Source organism: Crinia signifera, chromosome 3 (genome assembly GCF_055691185.1).
Source record: "Crinia signifera chromosome 3, ASM5569118v1, whole genome shotgun sequence".
In the NCBI taxonomy this organism is placed as follows: Eukaryota; Metazoa; Chordata; class Amphibia; order Anura; family Myobatrachidae; genus Crinia; species Crinia signifera.
Genome location: NC_139219.1, coordinates 105,884,708 through 105,909,604, shown reverse-complemented (window position 1 = coordinate 105,909,604; position 24,897 = coordinate 105,884,708). Strand labels below are relative to the sequence as shown.

The following is a 24,897-nucleotide window of genomic DNA, read 5'->3' as shown; positions in this document are numbered from 1 at the left end:
TCTGCACATGTTACATCTGCCCCACCTGCAGTGTATATGGTTTTGTCCATTTGAGAGAGAATTGCTTTCCCAATTGAACCAGAATTAGGCTAGATTCAGGCCCCATAATGTGTTATTCTATTGCAAGAGTGCAGTTGACAGGTATTCAAATGACAAAATATAGAGTAGCTTTAGACACACACACACAAACAAATATAGAAGTCAATATTTAAATTGAAAACTATTTTATATGACAGTTTTTCCCGAGGTGGGGCCCGCTGTCATTAAGCGCTGCCTTATTCCTGTAAATGCCATTATTTGCGGCTCCTCAGGGAGGGGGTGGTACTAGCTTTTAAAGGGACAGGCCTGCTGTCATTAAGTCCCGCCCATTCCTGTAAATGCCTTGATTTGCGGCTCTTCAGGGAGTGGTACTAAATGACGCAATTTGTGTCATTTTAGCCCGCCCCCTCCCCAAAGAGGCACGAATGCCGGTATTTGACTGGCAGAGAGCGGGTGTGAGGGGGTCCCGCTAAATGTGGAGGCTTGCCCACCCTTCCAGGGGGCCTGATTTGTGGGACACTCCTGGCCATTCCAGGAGGGTAGGTAACCCATAAAATAGGTAGCCCATAAAATGATAAAGAATGGAACAACAATTTCACTACTTGCAGAACACAAGAAGGAAAACTAACCTTGAGATAGTCTATTTGGTATTGCCTAGTGTTTATCCAAAGACAGCAGTGTGATTGGTATATAAGTTTTCATAACAACAAGGTGTGTGTGTACATCTAGAACACAGCTGTGTCTATGCTTACAAAGAAAGGCAATGAGAGGATTTACAGAAATCCATATGTAGGGCTTTGTTACTACATCCTAGCAAATGTACTGTAGATTTCTTTGTTTTGGACACATATGCAGTCAATACAGGTGCATTGAGGATAAAAAGGATAAAAATACTACTACAGTACTTCATTAAGGGTGCATTGAGCAAAGATTAAAAGCACATGGAATTGGATACAATGTTCTACAGTACTTCATTGAGTCCAAATAGGAATAGGACAAAGTGGCTTTGGGTACTTGTGTATTTTGGCGGCGCCCCCGATGTCCGTCGTACGACGAACAGATCGCATCGCATCGCATGCCATGCACCCGATGGCATGCGATGCGATGCGACGCGATTTTGACCCCCTATACGACCAAAAATCGTATAAGCACCCTAAAGGGTGCTTTTGAGCACCCAAATGGGTGCTTACAATGTTAAATGCACCCCCACGCCACCCCCCACTATAAACGTGAACCCGAAGCGTGGCGAGCGCAGCGAGCCCGCGAGGGGCGGCGGTACGCGTCCTACGACCTTTTCATACCCCCACTATCCACGTCGGCGTGGAGTTGAGAATAGAATAGTGTGGCGAGCGCAGCGAGCCACCGAGCCCGAAGCGTGGCGAGCGCAGCGAGCGCAGCGAGCCCCGCGAGGGGACGCGGATACCTTCACAGTTATACGCGTCCCCTCGCGGGCTTCACAGGTGTCCGTGGCGACGCTGACACCTGTGAAGCCCGCGAGGGGACGCGTTTACCTGTGAAGGTATCCGCGTCTGCTCGCCACGCTTCGGGCTCGGTGGCTCGCTGCGCTCGCCACACTATTCTATTCTCAACTCCACGCCGACGTGGATAGTGGGGGTATGAAAAGGTCGTAGGACGCGTACCGCCGCCCCTCGCGGGCTCGCTGCGCTCGCCACGCTTCGGGTTCACGTTTATAGTGGGGGGTGGCGTGGGGGTGCATTTAACATTGTAAGCACCCATTTGGGTGCTTAACATTGTATAAGCACCCATTAGGGTGCTTATACAATGTTTAATCGCATCGCATCGCATCGTATGGCATCGTATGCCATGTACAATGGCATACAATTTCAAAATTGTATGCCATCGTGCACTATCGTACGATATCGCGTCGCATCGCATACCATCGTATGTGTTATGGTATGCGATGCGATGGGCGCCGCCAAAATACACAAGTACCTGGCTTTGTGCTAGTGCTATGCAATATAGAACTGACAGAAGTTGAAAACAAATATACTGTAATACATGCAGTATTTAGTATTGCAGTAACCAATAAAAAACCATGCTCACAAATGAATGTAGTAATATTAACATGGGAAAGTTTAGCTGCATTTGGTTTCAAAGGTTGCAAAGATTTAATAAGAATAAAATGTTGTTAAAATGCAATAAACAATAAAATAATACATTTGCCAACTATAGATATAAAATGGCTGACAACTTTTACAACTAATACTAGACGCACACCACAAATTATATAAATATCAATCTGATCAAACAATTAAATCAGTTTTAGGAATCATCCCAAAATGTTGGCGATCCAAATGCATTGCACACGATAATCACATCATCCAACCGTGAATCCACTGATTGACCCAATTATTGCGCTGTGTATAGCCTACTTAACCTCTGCCTTATCAATGCTTGCTATAACATGCACCACCCAGTAGATGTCAGCTGGGAAAAGCTAGTTACTGCATTACATGGACAGGTGTCTATAATAACACCATACACTGCAAATTGCATCAAAAGCCCCGGTACCCGACGCAGATCTACTCTCTCTGCAGTCAAGGACAGCTCCCAAAAATGTAGTCGTCTCACAGACATTCTAGGCCTGGGGTAGCCAACTCCAGTCCTCGAGAGCTACCAACATTTAATGTTTTCCAAATCTCCTCACAGAATCACAAGTGAAGTAATTAGGTCCACCTGTGGATCTTTTAAAATGTACTTGTGAGTAATGAGTGCACCTTTGGAGCAGCTCGGTTGACTGGAAAATGTGAACTGTTGGTACAGTAGCTCTTGAGGACTGGAGTTGGCTACCACTGTTCTAGGCTAATGTATTCATTGATAACTTTTAACTCTGCCTATATGGACTTCTGGTTCCGGCATGGAGAGGTGAGCAGCTTCTCTCCACCGCTTCGTTACCCGCCTTAGCCCGCTCACCTTTCAAACGGTCATCACCTCACCATCCCCCCCGCCGCAATGGATAAATTGGTACTTGTTTCCTAGCACGGCGCTCAGATTTGCTATGTACGCAAACGTAGTCAAATCGCATCGCATAACGCATAGTACTAGCATGCGATGCGATTTTCACGTTCCCACTCCCTGTGATTTGATTACATGTGATGGGTGCTTACAATTATAAGCACCTCTGGCATTGTTTTGCGTCACCCCCTGTATCCACGCCACCCCGAAGCGTGGCGAGCGCAGCGATCCCCGTGAGGGGCAGCAGAACGCGTCCTCCGACCTTTTCATACCCCCACTATCCACGTCGGCATGGAGTTGATTTGGTACTTGTGTATTTTCACGGCGCCCATCGCATACCACTAATTAAGGTATGCGATGCGATGAAACCCGATTTTCGGGTCCAAAGACCCACATTGTACAATAAAATATCGCATCGCATGCCATGTATCACAAATTTCCTGTTCCGCATTGTATAGATCGATGTTACTACACGGTTAACATTCATTTTGAACTTTTACAAAAAGTTGCAGATGTCTTTAAAGTCATGTCTAGTAGAAATAATTTCTCTCTGTTAGAAGGGCTGGAGCGGTCTAGCGTAGCCAGCCGATATTGTTTTTTCTTACGATACTATAGTATCGGACTCTAGCCATGTGGTCCTTAAGGGACTCCATGTCTAATTTCCGCTGGAAGTTCAATTCGAAGTTCCCATTTACTGCTCAAAGATTTTATATTTTGTATGTCTATATTCGTCTGTTGTTTCCCCTATGTCTTTTCCCACTCTCCTCCCTCCCTGATCTATTATGCCTAATGATTGGTAAGGTATTCATGTTATGTGCCGTATTTAATGTCACTTAAAATTGGTTCTTTAAATATTAGGGGGATCCATACTCCTGCTAAAAGGAGAAAACTTCTCACTTATCTAAACAAACAAGATATTGATATTATCTGCCTTCAGGAGACTCACCTACTGCCTCCCGAGGTAAAAAAAAAACTCCAAATGTTGAACTGGGTCATAATGGGGTCTTCCTCCTTAAATTCTAAATCCTGCAGGTAGTCACTTTAGCCAGAAAAACTCTGGACATTCAGGTTTTGACGGTCTTCTCTGATCCTGGTGGTAGGTTTCTTATATTAAACATCCTGGTTGATGGTGTAAACCGAACCATTTGTAATGTTTTGGCCCCTACCCACTATGCTAAATCCTTTTTCACGAACCTCCTAGCAAAGCTTTACACTTTCGATCCTTCATCCTTACTACTGTGTGGCGACTTAAATTTGATCTTTTCTATAACTTTAGATAGTCCTTCACCAGATAGGAGTTTAACTACTCTCCTGAAAATAGGGGCCCCCCTACCTAGCCAAGGCCCTTAACTTGGTGGATGCTTGGAGAATTCACAATCCAATAGAAAATTGGAGTGTGTGGAGGAGGAGAGGGTGATCCACAGTGTCAAAGGCAGCAGATAGGTCCAAAAGGATAAGCAGGGAGAAGTGACCCTTGGATTTGGCTGACAGCAGGTCATTGGTGACTTTCACTAGGGCAGTCTCAGTGGAGTGAAGTGGGCAAAAGCCAGATTGAAGGGGATCAAGGATGGAGTGGTCAGACAAGTAGCTGGTGAGACGCCTGTAAACCAGCCGTTCTAGTATTTTAGAGGCAAATGGGAGAAGAGAGATAGGGCGGTAGCTTGTGGGAGATAAAGGGTCCAGGTTTGGTTTTTTAAGAATAGGAGAGACCAGAGCATGTTTGAAGGGTGAGGGAAAGATGCCAGTAGAAAGAGATAGGTTAAAGAGGTGAGCAAGGTGGGAGCAGCCAGTGGGGGAGAGGGAACTGAGGAGACGGGAGGGGAGAGGGTCCAAGGGACAGGTAGAGGGGGGAGAGGATGAGATGAGGGAGCGGACTTCCTCAGCTGTAGTAGGGCAGAAGGATGACAGAGTGGGGTAGTTGGGAGGGGAGGATGATTGGGGTGGGTGGGCAGCAGAGGGGGTATGGGAGGAGATATCATGTCGGATTATCTCAATTTTAGAGAGGAAGAAGGAGGCAAAGTCAGTGGCAGTGAGGAAAGAGGGGAGGAGGGGTGGTGCAGGGTGAAGTAGAGTGTTGAAAGTTTCAAAGAGACGTCGGGGATTGGAGGAATGGGAAGAGATGAGAGATTTGAAAAAAGATTGTTTGGCAGAGGAGAGAGCAGCGCTGTAGGAGGAGAGAATAAACTTGAAATGGAGGAAGTCTGCCAGAGAGTGAGATTTCCTCCAGAGGCGTTCAGCAGAGCGTGCACATTTTTGCAAGAATCGTGTTATTTTGTTGTGCCAGGGTTGGGGTTTAGAGCGTCGGAGGGGGACAGTGTGGAGGGGGGCTACAGAGTCGAGAGCAGAGGTGAGAGAAGAGTAATAGAAAGAGGCAGCCTGGTTGGGGCAGGTCATGGTTGAAAGAGGAGAGAGGAAAGTCTCCAGGGAAGACAGGACAGTAGGGTTAAGAGACCCGAGGTTACGTCTGGTGACTGTGGGTCTGGGCAATGAGGGGAGAGGGGAGGATGAGAGGGTGAAAGAGAGCAGATTGTGGTCAGAGAGTGGGAAGGAAGAATTAGAGAAATCAGAGAGATTACAATGGTGGGTGAAGACTAGGTCAAGGGAGTGTCCAAGATACTGGGCGGTATTCAACGAGAATACCTGCGAGGTGCAGCGAATCCTTTTTAGGATTCGCTGCACATTCGCCACGTTCCGGAGCCGGCGGGCTCCGGTATTCAACGTGTCAGGGGCTCGCTGCCCCTGACTGGCGAATATGAGCTCCTGCGGCGATTGCCGCAGGGAGCCTGAGGACGGTGGCAGGCAGAGAGATGGAAGTCTCTCTGCCTAGCCCAGAACGTTTGTGGGGGTTAGGTGGGCTCCCCGGGTGCCAGACAGCACAGGCTGCCCCCCGGGGGTGCAAGCAGGGGAGCGTATATTCACTACACACGATCGTAACGATCGGGTGCAGTGAATATATGAATATGTAATGAGCGGCTCGGCTCCGGCGCCCCCTGCTGGCTGCTGTGTAAAAAAAAAAAAAAAATTTTTAAATTAAATATATATACATGAATAAAAATAGCATGCCCCTCCTCAGAATAAAATTACTGATTTTTTTACACCAATTGTAAAAAACAAAACACTTTATTTTAAAAGTTCACATTCCACTTCACCATAAAAAGATAGCGATTGCTACTCGGTGAATCATGGTGAAAAAAACCTTGAAATGTATTCGCCATGTGGTCATTGAATAGGGTGATTCACCGTTTTAGTCAGAAATTCGCCAAACAGCACAAATTTGCCATAAAAACATGGCGAATCAGGCTCATTGAATACCGCCCTATGAGTGGGGGTGGAGGTCCATTGAGAAAGTCCAAAGGAGGTGGTAAAGTCAAGCAGATTAGAGGAGGCAGCATTATTGATGTCAATAGGAATGTTAAAGTCACCGAGGATTATAGAGGGGAGGTCAGAGGCAAGAAAGTGTGGAAGCCACACAGAAAAGTTATCAAGGAAAGGGGAGCAGGGGCCAGGGGGGCGGTAGATTTCAGCCACAAGGAGATGAATAGGGTAGAAGAGGCGGATAGTGTGTACCTCAAAGGTGGAGAATGTGAGGGAGGGCTCAGGTGGGATGGCGCGGAAGGTGCAGTTGGGGGAGAGGATGCCCACTCCTCCACCCTGGCGGCCATCAGGTCTGACCGAGTGTGTGAAGGAGAGGCCTCCATAAGAGAGGGCAGCAGGGGAGGTAGTGTCAGAGGAGGAGAGCCAGGTTTCAGTGATGTCGAGAAGGTTAAAAAAGTGGGATAAAGAGGCCGTGGATAGTAGGGAGCTTGTTGCAGACTGATCTAGCATTCCAGAGAGCACAGGAGAAAGGAAGGAGGGCCCGTGCAGTGGAGGGCAGACAGAGGGGTCCGGCCAGCTGGTGGTGGTGGCAGGCAGCTCGTAGTGGCGAGCAGCTGGGTCCGTCTGAGCAGTGGCGGCGGCTGGGACCTTGTAGCTGCATTTTGCAAAGTGGCGGGGCGGGACGCGGCTGCTGAATATATTGAAATGTATGGCCGGACATTGATTGGCAGAGAGAATTCTCTCAGCCAGTGTCTGGCCAGTTATTTAAAAATATTCAGCAGCCACATCCCACCCCGCCGCCCAGCAAAATGCCACTACATGCTCCCAGCCGCCACTGCTGCCCGACAATACAAGTTGCCCGCAATGTTCCCTCTAATTTTACGAAGGCTGTGCGTGGCAAAGGATTTTGGCTGTGCAACTTTGGCAGGAAATTAAATTTTTTGTGCGTCACATATATAACTGGAAAATGACATTCAGCATTTGTGTTAACTTTACTTCAAAATGATATTAAACATTTAAACATTCAAAACACAGCACACAATGTAGTTAATGGGTGAAACACACATTAATTGAGTCCACAACTGCAAAAAGGGACCACTGCTGCTTTGTGCGCTCTGTTGTAATGTCTGTGTGCACGCTCGTCGAGTTGTGTGCGCGCGCACAGCTTAGAGGGAACACTGGTTGCCCGCCCCTGGCCACCACCTCCAGCTGGCAAGACCCTGCTGCCTGCACCCCTGCAGCAGCTCTCCGTGACTATTACACACAATAAATTGCATACGATTTATTGCATGTAAAAATGGCACATCAAGTGTCAGATCGCTTGGGAGCTGTTGGGGGTCTCCAGGCAAACTGGTCCGACCTGTCCTTAGGACAAATCGGCCCAGTGCATGGGGGCCTTTAGTGTTTGGTTGATTGCCTATCAACCAAATATAACATAAGGATATATAACCAAATATATCAACCAAACATAACATAAGGATGTAACCAAATATAACATAAGGATATGAACAAATATAACATACAGTAAGGATCAGTGGAGGAAATTCTTTAGTTACATGGAAAAAGTATTAATATTTTCTCTTAAAAACTTTACATAGGCTATTCATAGATTTTTAAGGACAATCAAACACTAAACAAAGATTTCAGATATAACAAAACATTATTTAACATGATAATTAAAAACATTAAATGTTGTAATGTATTTGTCCTAAAAGCATGAGTCATTGTAAGGAATAATGCACCATCTACTGTCACATCAGGGTACCATGACCTTTATAAAGGTACTCAGCCAGTGGCCTAATTATATGGTTATGGGTCTCCTCAGCGACTTCCTAATCCTTATCTTTCCCTGGAGGGGATGCATTACACAATACAGAAGAATAATTACACAACACAACAGTTTTATATGCAAAGTAACTACAAAATATGGCCTTTACGCCTGACTGCACCTGAAGAGGCCGTCTGAAAGGATATGAGACATTCTCATGTATCCCAAGTACAGAAGAGCAAATTTGTGTAATTGCATAAAATGTTGATACATTTACATATGTGATAGCCTTATTAATTGCAGGTAGCTAGATGCAAATACACCAGGAGGATGATAAGCAGGAAATAAAAAAACAGTGCTTGGTTAATCAAACATGATACATTGCACCAGCTGCATGGCAATATAAATTTAATTATACAAAACAACGACAGATGTTGTTAGAACTACTTATTATTGCACTTCTGTCTCTGTATGAAAAAAATTAGGTATTGAATCCTATTTTATTCAAAACAGTTAAACTTGCCACCTAAATGATGGGTCAATAAATTCTGCAAGGTCGCCAGCAGTCCACACGGTGAGATTTGACATTCGATTTTGACTATATAGTCAAAATCACATGCAGATCACACAGGTTTTTTACCTTGCAATCCCGATGCGCTCTCCCGGGACAGCACAAATCGAAACCCAGATAGACAGGGCAGCAATGACTATATAGTGCAAATCGAATGTAGATTGCATGAAATGTTTGTAAATAGTACAGAGTTAGCAAAGATTGTATAGCACTCAAATCTTAAGTCGAATAGCAAAGGAATCTCACAGTGTGTACACACCATTAGAACGGACTTCTTCTTTCAAATGTGTTTACCCACAAAATTCCCTTTCAGTGTCATTAAGTGAAGTAAGAGTACATAAGGGCCCTCATTCTGATCGGTTCGCTACATTGTGAATTTGCGACAGGGACTAATGTGGAAGATCTGTGCATAAACATAAGCGAATATGCGCATGTGCAGGTCTTCACTGCAGGCGCCCTTGGAGACCTGCATAGTTGAAAACGCTGGGTGTCCCCATGCGAACGGGGGTGGCTACTCTCCTTCCGTGGGCGGCTAGCTGACGTCACTGGATTTTAAAATTGTATGACATTGTGGAACATCGCGCGATATCGCATGCCTTATGGTCTGCGATGGGCGCCGTGATAGTACACAAGTACCAATTCTGGACACATATTAATTACACAGGTTCTGTGGCTGGCTGACTTCAAGACTCCATTTCACCTGGTTATAAACTGCCACAGACCCTGTGTAATTAATATGTGTCCGGAATCAAAGGGATGAGGTGGTAACCCTATTTGGTGATCACCAGAAAATTGGTTCTAAGGGCAATCATTATGAGTGGGGAAGAGTTAGGGGTGAAAACCTTCATTGAACTCCATGATTTTTCTGTGGGTACCTGCGGCGCTGAGTATAAATTTGGCGGCGGTGGGAGGTCCCTTCAGTGAATAAGAAATAACTAGCGCTATGCGGCGGCGCGGGAAGCTCTTCTGTTTTGAAAACACTGGCCGCACGGCGCACGCTGATTGGCTGAGATTCACGCTGATTGTGCAGTTCTTGATTCTTATGTATTTATATCTACAGAAATATACAGTTACCATCTCTACTGGCAGCAATGCCATGTGCAACTGTGCCCGCCATCGTACAGTTAAGGCCCCCATACATTAGTCCAACTTGTCCTAAGGACAAGTCGGACCTGATTTCCCCCTGCAGCTCCCCAGGAGGGGGACACACGATTTGGCACCTGATGTGCCAAGTTTTGCAAATGATACATCGCATGCGATGTATCATTTGCAAATCCCGGGGAGCTGCAATGTGGAGCGAGCAGGGGGGCCGGGGACATCGAGGTGGCGGGCGGGGGATGCTGCAAGGTGGCTGGGGGGGGGGACGCACGCTGCTAGTAGTGCGGACGCTGCGGGGGACACAGGCGGCAGTAACATAGACCCGGGCGGGGGGAGCCGGGAGCTGTCAGTACTGAAAAAAAAAAAAAGCCCATACAATGAATGGGCAGCCTGTGATTGGTGAGTGCTCTCTCAGCCAATCACAGGCTGCCCATTCATTGTATGGGCTTTTTTTGTTTTTTCAGTGCTGACAGCTCCCGGCACCCCCCCGCCTGGCTCTATGTCACTGCCGCCTGTGTCCCCCGCAGCGTCCGCACTACTAGCAGCATGTCCTCCCCCCTACCCGGACGGAGCATGACAGCTCCCTGCTCCGGCTCCCCCTGCCGCCCCCCTCCCCCCCTCCCTCGCCGACGTCCTCAGAGTCCCCACGGCTGCACATAAGATTTATCTTATGTGCAGCCGGTCCGACGTCCCAACTCTGACCCGATGCGCACGGGACCGCACATCTGGTCGGACCGGGTGTCAAAACCTGCGATTTGGTCCGATTTCACTGCCCGATCCATCTGGATCGGGTGAAATCGGGGCCAAATCGCATAGTGTACGGCGGCCTTTAGATTTACGGGTCTGCAGTAAGGGGTTTCCGGTACTTTCATGCATGCGGAAAATAGCAAAACAAAATATCAGTACATGGGCCACCTCCGAATCAGGCCCATTGACAATGGTAGATCTCTGCTAAATATGTGAACTAAAAGTACCTCCCAACATGACCCATTCCAGGAGGGACAAAATGCTCTGCTCCTGGACTTGCTGCCAGTGGTAGTTGCAGAGGTGGGACTGCACCAATGTCGCAAATTCACAAAGGGGAGCCACACCTGCCAGTGAGCCCAGACTGTGGTGTTTAGGGTGGCAGTTGGTGGGGCTCCCCTATCTGAATTGTGGACTGTGCTGCAGCCCTGCAACTGCCACTGACATGAATGTCCAGAAAGAGAGCATCTTGTCCCTCCTGGAATGGGTTATGTTGGGAGGTATGAATTCCCGGGACACAAAAATCTGGCCACCCCTGCTAGAAAACATGTAACTACAGTGAAAATTGTGTTCATATAAAACCTCACATTCCCAAAGATTTATAGGGAAATTCTGCCATCAAATAATACATTAGATTCTGATGTGAATGTAATATTTAAAGTGAGAAGTGAAATCACACTTCCCTCAGGTCAGCCATGCAAAAGACAAAGGAGCTGTGAAGTCATAATGGGCCTCAAACCACAAACTGGCCAATCAGGTGGGGTCTGTGAGGTCATAATCAAGGCTGTACTGAGGCTGTCTCACTCATTCACCTCACAGGACTCGGGCAGTACGCAGCTCACCGACAGGAGGACATACTCACATAAGGTTAGTGACTGGACAAAGATAAGGGCAGGTTAGTGCGATGCGGCGGCAGACTCGAAGCGCGACTACTGTAATATATGACTGATCACCTGACCGACAGGACAGTATTGGATAAAAACAAATTTCCCACCTAGGGGGGCAGTACCGTACTAAGCAGCCACTAGGGCTGTGCCTGGGACACCTAAGGGCGGTGTCTGGAGACGCTGAATAATCCCTGTATGGAGCGGTTAGGGGACGTGTCGCAAGGCACAAATGTGTCCTACTATGCTGCATCAAGTCCCCGTACGGATCCCTACTTATTAATGTGCAGAGGTGGGAGAGATGTATACGGTGCTGTACCCATTACTTTGTTATTATCTAATACTGTTGTTATAGTTATATCATAGTTTGGGCTCCATGTAAGAGTGATACTAAATTCTGGCAGCATATTGTGTTAGTGTCAGGGTGATACACACGAATATGCCGCTGGTATTTACCATCACACACAGTATCTTTCCAGCGAGGACCAGCGGTGTCCCCTCCTCCGCTGTATCCTCTGCTGTGTTGCCAGCAGCCTGTTGGCAATGGGTTACTGACTAATGTACATACATGACGGCCGTCTGTGTATGTGTATAGAGATCAGACCCGGTGGGGACATAGGAAACAGAGTTAGAGCTGTCCTATATATATCATTGCAGCCCTAACCCCTTATAGCGCCAGAGACGAGTCCTAAAGGGGTTCTGGCTGATTCTTACATGGAGTCCTAATACTAATGGGTAGCTAGCTACCTTGTCTCTTTCCCCCTACCTTGTCTCTCTCGCCCCCTACCTTGTCTGTCTCGCCCCTTTACCTTGTCTGTCTCTCCCCCCCCCATTACTGTGGACATGCGCGTGCCCCCCGGTGCCATCGGGTGCGTTCTTCATCATCAGGGAAAAAAGTTAAAATACAGATTTGGGGTGACAGAAGGGATGACGGGTTATATAAGGTTAGTGGGTGGGTGGTTTGGGCAAACTCTGCAAAGTCTCTTAATGCCTAGAGGGACGGGCAGTCCGTCAGCCATGGGTCCCCAGAGGTTTCCCCCACAGGGGGTTTTTCCTCTCCTGAGTGCTGATGGATGACTCCACTATCTTGTTCCTCTTATAGGACAAGTGTGTAAGAGTTCTGGAACAATCCTGTTCCAGTATTCCCTATTTTATAATGCAGAGCAAAAATAATATTTACATTTTACTTAAAATAAAAGTTTGAATTTATTTATTAAATATATTTTGTGTGAATTTGTCTTTATTTATATTAATAAATGCTCCAAAAGGTCAGGAGGTCACAGTGAGGGCTGGTGGGTAAATGAGATTAGAGGTGGTAATGGAAAGTAAATGGAGTAGGCTTACACCCTGATCACTGAGGTAACCATACAAATGGGAGGGGTTTATGGAGTAGGCTTACACCCTGATCACTGAGGTGACCATACAAATGGATGGGGCTTATGGAGTAGGCTTACACCCTGATCACTGAGGTGACCATACAAATGGGAGGGGCGTATGGAGTAGGCTTACACCCTGATCACTCAGGTGACCATACAAATGGGTGGGGCTTATGGAGTAAGTTTACACCCCGATCACTGAGCTGACCATACAAATGGGCGGGGCTTATGGAGTAATGAATCAATGCCTCCGACTAATATGTGCTCAAGGTTTGGTAGGGAAACATTATATTTGTATGTGAATAATGCAAGTCGGTTGTATGATATATGGGTTATTAACTCCTGATAAATAATAATAATAAATACAAATAAAAACAAGATTTAACAAAGGAAGAAGAAGAAAAAGAAGAAGAATTATATTTTTACAATATTTTCTCCAATTCGGCACAGGACACGTTACAGATAACATGAACGTATTACAGAAGTTTAGGTTTACAGAGAATATAGAAATAATGAATAAAATACAAAAGGTGTGACAGACATTTTGTGTTATCGATGCCAAGGATTATTCCTCCTACGCACATTGGGATTAGGAGTCACGGCTCTTTCTACACAGGAGAGTCCCAGGCGAGGCGGCCATCTTGGACGCACTACGTAGGTTAAAATGTGCAATTAGCAATACATGACAATAGGACATAGAAGGTTAAAATAAAAAGCAACCTATACCCCTTTCCCATCGCACCTACTGTGATTACCAGGTTCATGCCGGTTTCTTGCCGGATCGACCCGGTAATTGGTGCAATGTGAAAGGGGTTACTGGGTCCTGCAAAGTGGTAGCAACACTGCAATATGAACCAGTAAAAAAGAAGGGTTCTTACCGGTTCGTTGCCGTGTTGCTTTGCGGTGTGAACAGGTTAATAAGGTCGAGTGACTCGTTTCCCGTTCACACCAATGGAGGAGGCAGTGCTTGGAGCAGCGCCAGCACTAAGCGTTGTCTCCTTCACCTCCCCCGATGATGCTCTGCCACGCCCCTGGGTGAGGTCAGCGAACCGGCAATATTGGCAGTTTGCTGAGGGGATGTGAACAGAGTAAAATGCAGGGTAGTCCAGGGACTGAACCGTTTCAAAGTCCCAGTGCGACCCTGCATTTTGTGATGTGAAAGGGATATTAATTCCGTGTTACATTTGGAAGATGTTAAACTCTGAATTGCATATAATATAGGCATGATCCCACGTGGATTGCTGACAGCTCAGGAGTGATAACTGTGGGCTGTGGTAATGGTTCCAGTGATACAGACTGTTCGGTAGGTTGTGTATGTTAGCAGCCTAGCGAACATATGTATGTATGTACTGTATGTATGTATGTATGTGCAGTTGCTGATTCTTATATATTCATATCTGCAGAAATATACAGTTACCATCTCTACTGGCAGCAATGCCATGTGCAACTGTGCCCGCCATCGTACAGTTAGATGTACGGGTCTGCAGTAAGGGGTTTCCAGTAATTTCATGCATGCAGAATAGCAAAACTAAATATCAGTATATGGTCACCTCCGAATCAGGCCCATTGGTAGATCTCCGCTAAATATGTGAACTAAAAGTAGATCCCGGGACACAAAAATCTGGCCACCCCTGCTATAGAGGATGCAGCACTTGTAGCAGCACCAGCTCTAAGCACTGCCAACTCCCCCGCCCCCGATGATGCGCCGACTCCCCGCCGCACCCCTAGATGACGTCAGCAAACTGGCGATAATGCTGGTTCACTGTGGGGATAAGAACATTATAAAATGCAGGTTTGCGCCGGGACTGACACGTTTCAAAGTACCGGTGCGAACCGACATTTTGTGATGTGAAAGCAGTATCAGCTTCATGCAATGCTCACAGTACCTTTTTCTCCCCTACGTCAGAAGTCCCTTCACAAGGGAACCCCCCAGTATGTTCTAAAGTTAATCAGTAAATTATTTAAGTATCAGGAAAGAGAGCACATGCCTCAGATAGGAATTTCTTTAGATCCAAAAGTTAGGGAGGAGGTATTGATTGACAACAACTTCAGTTCTATCAAATATAAGCATGCTAATGCCAACAGACAGAATCCAAATGAGCATATACATTCAAATACAACTAAATTTATCCTAAACATTAAAAAATGCAATGTTTTTGTATGTTTCAAGCCCTTTTGATTGCAAGACCTGGCCTCAAATGAATCTAGCTGACAATACAAGAGTAAAGTCGATTTTGAAACTCGTGATTAAAGCACAGATACGGCATTTTAATGCACAGTATTGTAATCTAATTATTCATGTTTGTTTTATCATTTTAAATATTAGCATGTCCAAGGGCAAACAACAGACCAGTGTTCATCATAAAGATAGCAATCTGTAGAGAAAAAAATAACTTTAAAACCACATAATAGCTGACCTGGTTTTGAAATATCAGAACACTAAAAAGGTGCAAATTCAATTAGATGCTAGCTGCCACCGGCATAATGCAATTCTAGTAGTCCGATTTCAGCTTATGACTCCATTAAAATCAGCAGAGACATACCACTAAGTCATTTGAAGTCGTTATAGTGGCAGCACACAGGTACCGGAAAGAGCCCTCTGGCTAGGGTGGCCACCTTTGTTGTTGCAAAATACAGGTTGGGGGTTTAAGGTGGCGCAGTCAACTGCATCCAGTCTGCTTATAACTCTGCATCTGCCCCTTTATTAATATCAAACATTACATTGGGATAGGCTCCAATCACAGTTGGGAACAAAAATACATGTACATATATGCAGGGGCGTCTGAACATTCTTTGGCTGGGGGGGGGGGGGGGGTCAAGATAAATAAGGCTGTGTGAGGGGAGGTTAGGGTTAGGCTATATAAGAAACAGTTAATAAATAAAAAAAATAATCCATGCATGCTTCAGTAAACCTGGCAGCCAAATGCAGTTCTATTTGACAAGTGTATTTCGAGCTGAAGTCACAGCAGAGTTTGCTAATGCAAAGGATAGTAAATTCTGATGTTGTAGTGGTGTCTATGAAAAGTCCTGCCGAGTTTGGATGATGGTCTAATCGTGTTCTGCCAAGATTGTCATTCGTATTTGAGCAAACTCTGCGGATTTTGGTGTTTAGCACATTTCAGGATTCCAGGCCGTTAGTAAAACTTACCCCTTACAGTTTGGTAACACTTTATTCTTCAAACTACCGTATTTATCGGACCATAAGATGCACTTTTTCTCCCACAAAATGTAAGAGAAAAACTATGTGCGTCTTATGGACCGAATGTGGAGCAGACAGCTGGAGCGAATAAGACAATATGTCCGAGTGCCCGGACAGATATATGCAGCCCGGCAGGAAGCTGGCAGAGAGCTGGGAGGAGAGGCAGTATTGGAGGCCGTTTGCCTGATACGCGGCTGTTGTGAGCGTCCACCCGTCTCTCCGGTAACAGTAGACATTGTCAGTGATGGGGAGTGGGGCCGAGGATGACGGGGAGAGGGGAGTTACATGGATGTGCGTGTTGTTGTTTACATGTCAACAGTCAGGCGTACAGTGAAGTGAGGGGGCTTCAGCCGTCACTGGGGACCGTTGTCCCTGCTTTCAGTTCACTGAGCAGCCTGCCGGCATATGAGCTGGCAGGGGCAGGGCCTCCAGGCCTCCGCAGATACAGTTTGTATAGGAGGAGCTGCAGCAGCAGCCACACAGTTGCTGCATGTGGTTAGTGTAGGGGCTTCTCATCTCATGAATCTCTGTATAATACCGCACTTGCTGTAAAACCACTGTCCACTATTATTTTATAGTGCTATGCCAGGGCATTGGGTGGCAGCGACTGTACCTGGGCACTGTGGTTGTCTATACTGATGAATTTCTCTGTTTTTACTTAGAAGTGATAAGTGGAGTGCAATTATTCTTGCCTTTAATATACCCACTTTCAATACTCAAAACCCCTACTAACTTCATGTTCGTAAAAACTGACAAGAAGAATTATATTGCAATCTTCGTCTCAATTATTACACTATTTGGTTCAGAATATTTTTTTCCCGTTTTCCCCCTCTAAAAACTAGGTGCATCTTATGGTCCGAAAAATACGGTATATTACTAAGTTTTAGCATTAAGTAAAACCACGTGGGTGTGCATATCATCATACTTATACAATAGAAATTGAATTTTATAAAGTTGTCCGTCAACCTTTAGCTGTCTAAATGAACAAATGGCGTGAACAGTAACAACCCATGGGTGCCGGAAGACGCTCCGACAATGGGGATCCCGACAGTCAGTATCCCAACGTCGGAATCCCAAATACCTGTGCTCTGACAGGGGGGATCCCGACTCATGGGACTATTCTCCCCTGTGGGGTCTACGACTCCTATAGAGGGAGAATAGAAGAACCTGTTGCAAGCCTGCAAGGGTCCACTTTGCGTTTTCCCCCGTCGGAGCACCGGTAGTCGGGATTCCGACATCTGGATACTGACCGTCAGGATCCCCCCTGTCGGAGCGCCATACTTCACACCAACCAATTAGCTTCTACCTATCTTTTTTCTGAACAGTAAATGATAGCTAGAAGCTCATTTATTGCTATGGACAACTTCCCCATTCTTTAAAAGGCTTGATAGATGTATCTCTTTATGTAATAATGAAGTGTTAAGAGAAAAAGAGTGGTTAATCAGTATTTTTCACAAATACCTCCTTCAGCCAAGTCTTATGCATGCAATCTGTATACCGCAGATTATTCCAATCCTGTGCAAAGCAATGTAGAAATATGCAAAAAAAAAAAAAAAAAAGGCTGACGGAAGAGAGATCAGACCACCTTGGTCAGTTCATGATCTTAAAGTCCAAGCCAAACTTTTTGCACACAGGCTGCACAACATTTTGGAAAGCGGAATTTAGTTTCTGTACAAACAACTCAAAGACAAGGATGTTTACTTGTGTAATAATAAAATAATATTTATTACACACGCATAGCCAAAATAAAAATAATAGGTGCTCTTTAAAGATAAATAAAAACAAAACAATAATAATAGATGTACTGTATATTACAGCCAGTAATTACATATTGCATTAATATTTACAAACGGGTAGTCTAGATAGTTTATCTGTTACCATGTTTAGTTTGGGAGCCTTAATCTCTATAGAAGCTCTTTCAAAGCAAGCCATCCTGTGACGAATGTATATGATGAAAGAAACAAAATACTTGTGTAATATGTTAAGACAATACACTTTCTGGGCAAGTATACTTGTACTTTCTGCAAATGACAGACTGTGTGGAACGTTGTGCAAGTCTGCCCGTACTTTTAAAGCGGCAATCCTGTGTAAAAATAATGGCAGACTTGCACAAAGTCCCACTCAGCCTGCAACTCACAGGCTATGGTGTATGTACTCTTGTACAATAATACAATGGTTGTTGTGGAAATGACAGCAGCAGTTACGTGGGATGCGGTTGATACAGTAGGTTGACAGTATTTAGGTCGACCACTATTGGTTAACAGTCAAAAGGTCGACACATTAAAAAGGTCAACATGGTCAAAAAGTCGCCACAAGCAATATGTTCACATGGAAAAGGTCGACATGGAAGAAGTAGACATAGGGGTTTTTTTTTTTTATAGGTGGTTTTTCATACTTTATTATCCAAGTGGGCATAGAGTGAAAATATAAAGAACTCATGTCAACCATTTTCATGTGGATCTATTGCTTGTGTCGATCTAATGTGTATTGACCTAATTACTGTCGACCCTATGGCTCCAGTTAAGTTATAAAGCTAAATGCAATAGCCAAAGTACAACACTGACAATGGCTGATCCTGGCCTGTGTGATAAAGGAACAGGATCAGGTTCCAATTAGGCCTGGCATAAATGTAATAGCCTGAGTGTTATGGGCAGCAGTGAGAGTCCGGCAGAGCAGACTTGATATTTATACTGCTTTCACATGGCAAAACGCAGGATCGCACCGGGAGTTTTGCTCTCTCAAGGCTCTTCAGCGACCCTGCAATATTGCTAGTTCGCTGATGTAATGCATGGGATGGAGAGTCATCGGGGGCGCTTGGAGCTGGCACTGCTCCAAGAACTGCCTCCTCCATCAGTGTGAATGGGAACGGGGTCGCTCGACCCGGTTAACCCTTCCACACTGCACAGCAAGGAATCGGTAAGAACCCTGCTTTTTTTTTAGCAAGTGGTAATGCTGGGTTGCTGGACCCGGTAAGCCCTTTCAGATTGCACATATTATAGTGTCGAACCGGCAAAAACCAACATTAGGTGCGATCAGAAAGAGGGTTGGTATTGCCTTAAAAAGAAAATTGCAGATTTATATTTCTAAGCTGAATATTATTCAGTTGATTTGAATCAGAAAATTCTATTGCATAGCGATCATGTTTGGGTCATGTGTGGATTAACAGATCAGCAATGTTTAGGCAGACTGTCATTAGGTCAACAGGTACAAAGGTTGACATAAAAATGGTCAACATGTGTACCTTTACACATCCAGTTGCATGCAGCCGCACAGGCATAAAATCACTTGATGGTCGATCACCATCGAAAGATTTTCCTGACGCTTGTAGTCAGCCTGGACTGACTTTCATTTCCAAGCTGTCCTCCGAAATCGGGGCGGGGCAGTCGCCCACCTCAAGCAGACATCGACACATCTGTGTTGGCAGGGGAATGCCCAGCGTTTCTATGGGGGCGACCATAAAATCCCAGGCGTGCCCATGCTTCCTCCACCTGCCTGCACCCTTCCCTCCACTCACTTAACGAACACCTCAGCGAGTGTGAAGCTCGCCAAAGGCTTTCACACATGCGCAGACCCCCACCATCAGTTGGGGGATCTAATTTGTCCAGCTATGAGCAGGTCTGAATCACCCCATAATAACCTAAAAAATAAAAGTGTTAACCATATGGTGTCAAACTCTTATCTGGAAGCCGTTTGGGTGATAGCTGTATATATATTGCTAGATTTGTAGCCAGCAGGGTGGCCAATCCTGGGATCAGAGAGATCCTGGGATTTGGCCCCCAAAACTCTGGGATTTCAAACCCGGGATTGGTGTTTCCAATCCTGGGATTTTGGGATTAGCCTGAATGCCGGGCAGCATCTGAGCACTCGCTCAGACACTGCCCGGCTGGTCCAGGCCCCGGCAGTGCGGCTCTGCACAGTGTGACAACGTCAGAGGTCACGCTGCGCAGGCCGAACAGACTGCCTCTGTCCTGTGCCACACAGCCCACCCCCACCACCCACCAGCGGACCAACTAAGAATACACAAATAAATACTGAAAGTATAATCAGGCGCACCCTTAAAAGATTAGTTATTAAATTAATAATAATAATAACGATAATATTAGCCACAGCTACTATGCTGCTCCTAAAAAGATTGTAATTATTAGATTTATTTACTGATTTTTAAGATTAATTTACACCAGGGACCAGGCCGCCTGCCACCCACCCACCAGCAGACCAGGCCGCCCACCAGCCCAGGAGCACACCAGCCGACCAGCCCGGGCTCTGAATTCCGGGACTGGCATCCCTAGTAGCCAGTATGTTTATGCATCACAAGACTAATCACAAGTACACAAACACATATCATGCAGATTGTTTATTTATACATTTAAACTACCTAGTCTAACAAATAACACCTTTCCTGATGTATACAAGTATATACATCCAGGCAGTATGGATGGTGTAATGGTTAGCATTACTGCCTCACAGCACTGACGTCATGGGTTCAATTCCCACCATGGACCTAACTGTGCGGAGTTTGTATATTCTCCCCGTACTTGCGTGGGTTTCCTCCGGGTACTCCGGTTTCCAACCACAATTAAAAAATATACTAGAAGGCTAATTGGCTCCCAACAAATTAACCCTAGAATGTCTGCACCACTGGTAAAGCGCTGCGAAATATGTGTGCTCTATATAAGAAACTGTTAATATATTTACAATATAATGTTATATTTTATCCTCACACTTTTTCAGTTAGTAAACCGGTCTCCCTAAAATGGGGGACGTTATATTAGACGGCCCACTACCAGTACCACCATCCAGTAGAGGAGATTCAAACTCAAGCTTTCTATGTTCCCCTAATCTTAACGATGCGATATTACAAATATCAATCATTTTGGGACTTCTGAATGATAGGATTTGCAATATCATCTAGTGATTACCAGTCATCTGTACATGCAGCTCAATTTTACTATATCCTCAATGACTGCATGCTCAGTGGGGTCCAGGTGACATCACTGAATGACACTGTTAACGAGATCAATCAGTGTGTATGCACTGTGGGCCTTATTCTGGTTCACTCCTGGCAAATTCCTTTTTAGATGGACAAAACCATGTGTACTGCAGGGGGGAAATGCACTTGGTTTTGTCCATCTAAGAAGGAATTTGCCAGGTGTGAACCAAATTAAGGCCCTGTATCGCTTGCTTAGGAGATCAATGAGACATCGTTGACATCTTCTGTAGACAATATCGCTTAGTGTGAATGCACCTTTATAGCACTTTCACACCAAAATTCATGGTCTGAACAGGGTTAGCCGTATCACAGCTGCTTGAAACCATGTCCACGCTGCAGGCAGGACCTTAGCTGACCCTTTTCTGACATTTGGAGATGACATCTCTGCCTCTTTATTCATATAACCTTGATCTAGGTTGCACCATTATCGGCTAACTGAGCAGGTGCCGGACATTTTCCCAACAGTCATTACCCCGACGTCAGAATCCTGACAGTCAAAACCCCAACACTCGGGGTCCCGACAGCCACTGGTTATTCTCCCTCGTCGTCCACGACCCCATAGAGTGAGAATAGAATAGGTGGCGAGCGCAGCGAGCCCGCAAGGGGCTTTGCTGCGCTCGCCACGCTGTCTGAGTCCGGCCAGTCGGGATCCCAACTGTCGGAACCATATACCACACCCACTGGGTCCAGACTATGCATATAGCTTCAGCAGAACAATGAAAAGAGAACTATTGGTCCACACACACATTTATACTCATTGTATTGCAAGTGAAACTTACAATCAATTTAAAAGGAGTAGTAATAAAATGTACTGATAATATAGTTCCGGTGGTAGGTAACCTGTGAAACTCTAGCTTCTGCGGAGCTATACATCATAGCATGCCCTAACAAAACTGGCAGAGTATGCTGGGATATATAGTTGTACAGCTGCTGGAGTGCCGCAGGTTGCCTACCCATGTTAGAGCAATTCATAGCTATCTAGATTTTTAAAGCAAGTTAACTAATCTTAATATAAGTATAGCTCTTTTGAATTCCCCAAAATCTAATGTTGCGTACACAATGGACGATTCCCGGCACCGCCGATATTGTTAACTATATTGGCAGTGAAGCAGGCAAACAATATAGTGCATACACACTGACCAATATCGTTTACGGTATCGGTCATTGATGCCAGCGGCACCCAAGCTATGTACATGAATCATTTTACTAGATAGTAAACATTGAGCTGCATGTACAGACCACAGTGAACAGGGAATTTTGTTACCGATGTTGAGCATACACACTGGCTGATGTTTGCGATATACTGTTAACGTTATTGCTTTTGTGCATATTGTTAGTTATATATCGCTCAGTGTGTATCCAGCATAAGAGTTTCTCCACTTCTGGATTAGACAATAAAAGTGAATGACTAAGTAACTGTTATACCATTAATGAAGGTTTTGCACTTTTTTTAATAAAGTTAGCAAGTAATTTAATCTATTGTTTATAATATACTATATACTGTACATAGTCCTAAAAATGTAATTTATGATGCATATAAAAATGGAAACAAATCAACTGACTGCTAACCAAAATGTGGTTTATAAACAACATATTGCATAATCAACCAAGTATAAAAGATAATTATTAGCAGTCCCAACCTCAATTTTCTGAGATAGCAGTATACTGAGGCCAGAGGAGAACTACAGTGATAACGCTTTCACAATGACATGACAACAACCTGGGTTATTTGAGCGATATGAAAGAGGTACAGTATAATGCAGATAGAATAGAATCAAATCAACTTTATTGGCCATGTATGCTTGCGCACACTAGGAATTTTTTGTGTATTACAGTATCAACCAGGGATGGGGGGGGGGGGGGGGGGGGGAGGGAGACATTGCATACATTACATGCGGGGAACACGTGCCCGCCAAGCTGCACAACGCCTAGGCAGCAATCAGCAGCGCCACTGGTCCTTGCAGCAGCCAGGTAGGTAACAATATAAGCAGGGACAGTATGGTTATCATACAGGGGACACATACCCGCCAAGCTGCACAGTGCCTAGGCAGCCATCAGCGGCGCCACTGGTCGCCACGAAACCCAGGTAGGTAACAGATAAGCAGGGACAGTACAGTTATCACACAGGGTACACACGCCAGCTGAGCTGCACAGCACCTAGGCAGCCATCAGCGGCACCATTGGACATTGCAACAGCCAGGTAGGTAACAAATATGCAGAGACACTACAGTTATAGGTTGCTATGCAGTGTACGAAACAGGGGAGACACAGGGTTGCATATGGCTGAGTGGCACAGTTCCTAAGCAGCCAAATTGCGGCGCCATCTTGGTCATGCTGGAGCTGCAGCTGGGGGGGGGAGGCAGTGTTTAGGTAACACTATCGAAAAATGTCTTGTAAGTAATAAAATCCAACCCCATTACATTATCCATTTAAGCACTTTCACATTTTCCCAAATTGCATTTACCTGCGCTGCATTAGCCATAATTTCAGGCCCAAGTTATTTAAATCTGAACCAGTTCATTATAACAACCAAAAGTAAAGTGGCAATAATGAGGTGGTCCCCCAAGGTACATTAATAGTAATTCATTCAGACAGCACTACATACAATACAATATACCAATAATTGAACAAGTCACAAGACAACTGTAAAGAGAGATAAGTTAGTGAGCTTTTTTTTTTTTTTTTTTCATAAACTCCAGTGATCTTTGACCCCAGTCCCACCCACTTGCCAGTTTCATGTCACTGGGCCTGGCTGGTAGCAGCAGCATACACACAGTGGTATACAGTACCAGCAAGCAGCAGGGGAGAGGGAGGAAGGCACCCCTGATAACTTTATATATGTCAGACCACTTAACTGACTAATGTCAGCACCATTCTGACACTGGCTAGCCTGCAGTATATGCCATGTTCTTGTGATTGTCCCTGTTGCGGCTGTCACACCATAAGTAAGGTTTTACACTCACTCCACTTCCTAAAAGGGATCCCTGACAGTCTCACCCGACTACAGACAGTCATTCTCAGCGATCCCATCTATCTCTGTGCTGTCACTTCCTCTATATTATGGGTTCCAATGAAACACCGTCAGCACACTCAGCCCCTCTAGCAACAGACTGTCCCTCCGTCCAAACCCTGTCCCTGCACTCTAATGCCACAAATGTTTTACTTGCAGTCTCTCAGAGAGACTCTCTGCTGTCTATTTCCTTCATTAGGCAACCCTGGCTTTCTATGCACTCACTTTCAGACTGATCTTTTTCCTCCCTGCCACCCTGTGCCCCCACAGCCATGTACACCACACAGATCGCACAAATCCCCGAGATACTGCCTTCTAGTATGTTACCCACGTACCTTTGCCGCCATGCTGTGCCCCTAGTACAGACAGAAGCCTCGTACCCCCAGAGACAGACACACACAGGACGGAGGCTCACACCACCACCACCACCTCTTCCTGTCCCAGCCTCTCTCTCTCCGTCTGTGTGTGTGTGTGTGTGTGTGTGTGTGTGTAGTGCTGGGGACTGTATATCACAGGCAGCTGCAGCCTCAGCATTGTGTGTACGCCCTCTATCTGCAGCACGCGGTATTGCTGACAACCCTGAAGTTATATACAACTTCTTTATTCTTTGCTCTCTTGCTATTTTACTGGAGCTTCTGTTTAAGGATAAGCTATCTTTTTTAATGAATACTTCACGGATTTAGCAGTAGAAACTCAAGGTTTTCTACTGTAGGGTTACATCTTTAATTCTATTTCACAGGCTTCCTCGGGATAAACAGAGTGATCTATCGTTGCCCTGGGATCCTCTTTTATTCTGGTGCGGTGGGCGTCACTTCCGCCCATCCTCCGTTGTTACTGGATGTCCGCCCGTTCTCTGTGGGCTTCTGTATGTAGCGGAGGACCATCGCCCAGTTGGAGAGGCGATGGTCCGACCTGCGGAGGCGCCAG

The 24,897-nt window shown here is 45.5% G+C and overlaps 1 protein-coding gene across 1 annotated transcript in view; it reads right to left on the bottom strand.

Annotated features, from left to right (window-relative positions):
• SNX9 (sorting nexin 9) overlaps positions 1–24,462 on the bottom strand; it is a 148,279-nt gene extending 123,817 nt beyond the window's left edge. The window contains exon 1 of the mRNA XM_083176345.1: positions 24,306–24,462. Coding sequence (XP_083032471.1) covers positions 24,306–24,317 — 12 coding nt within the window. The 5' untranslated portion in view covers positions 24,318–24,462. The remainder of the gene's footprint in view (positions 1–24,305) is intronic.
• Between the last annotated feature and the right edge of the window lie 435 nt (positions 24,463–24,897).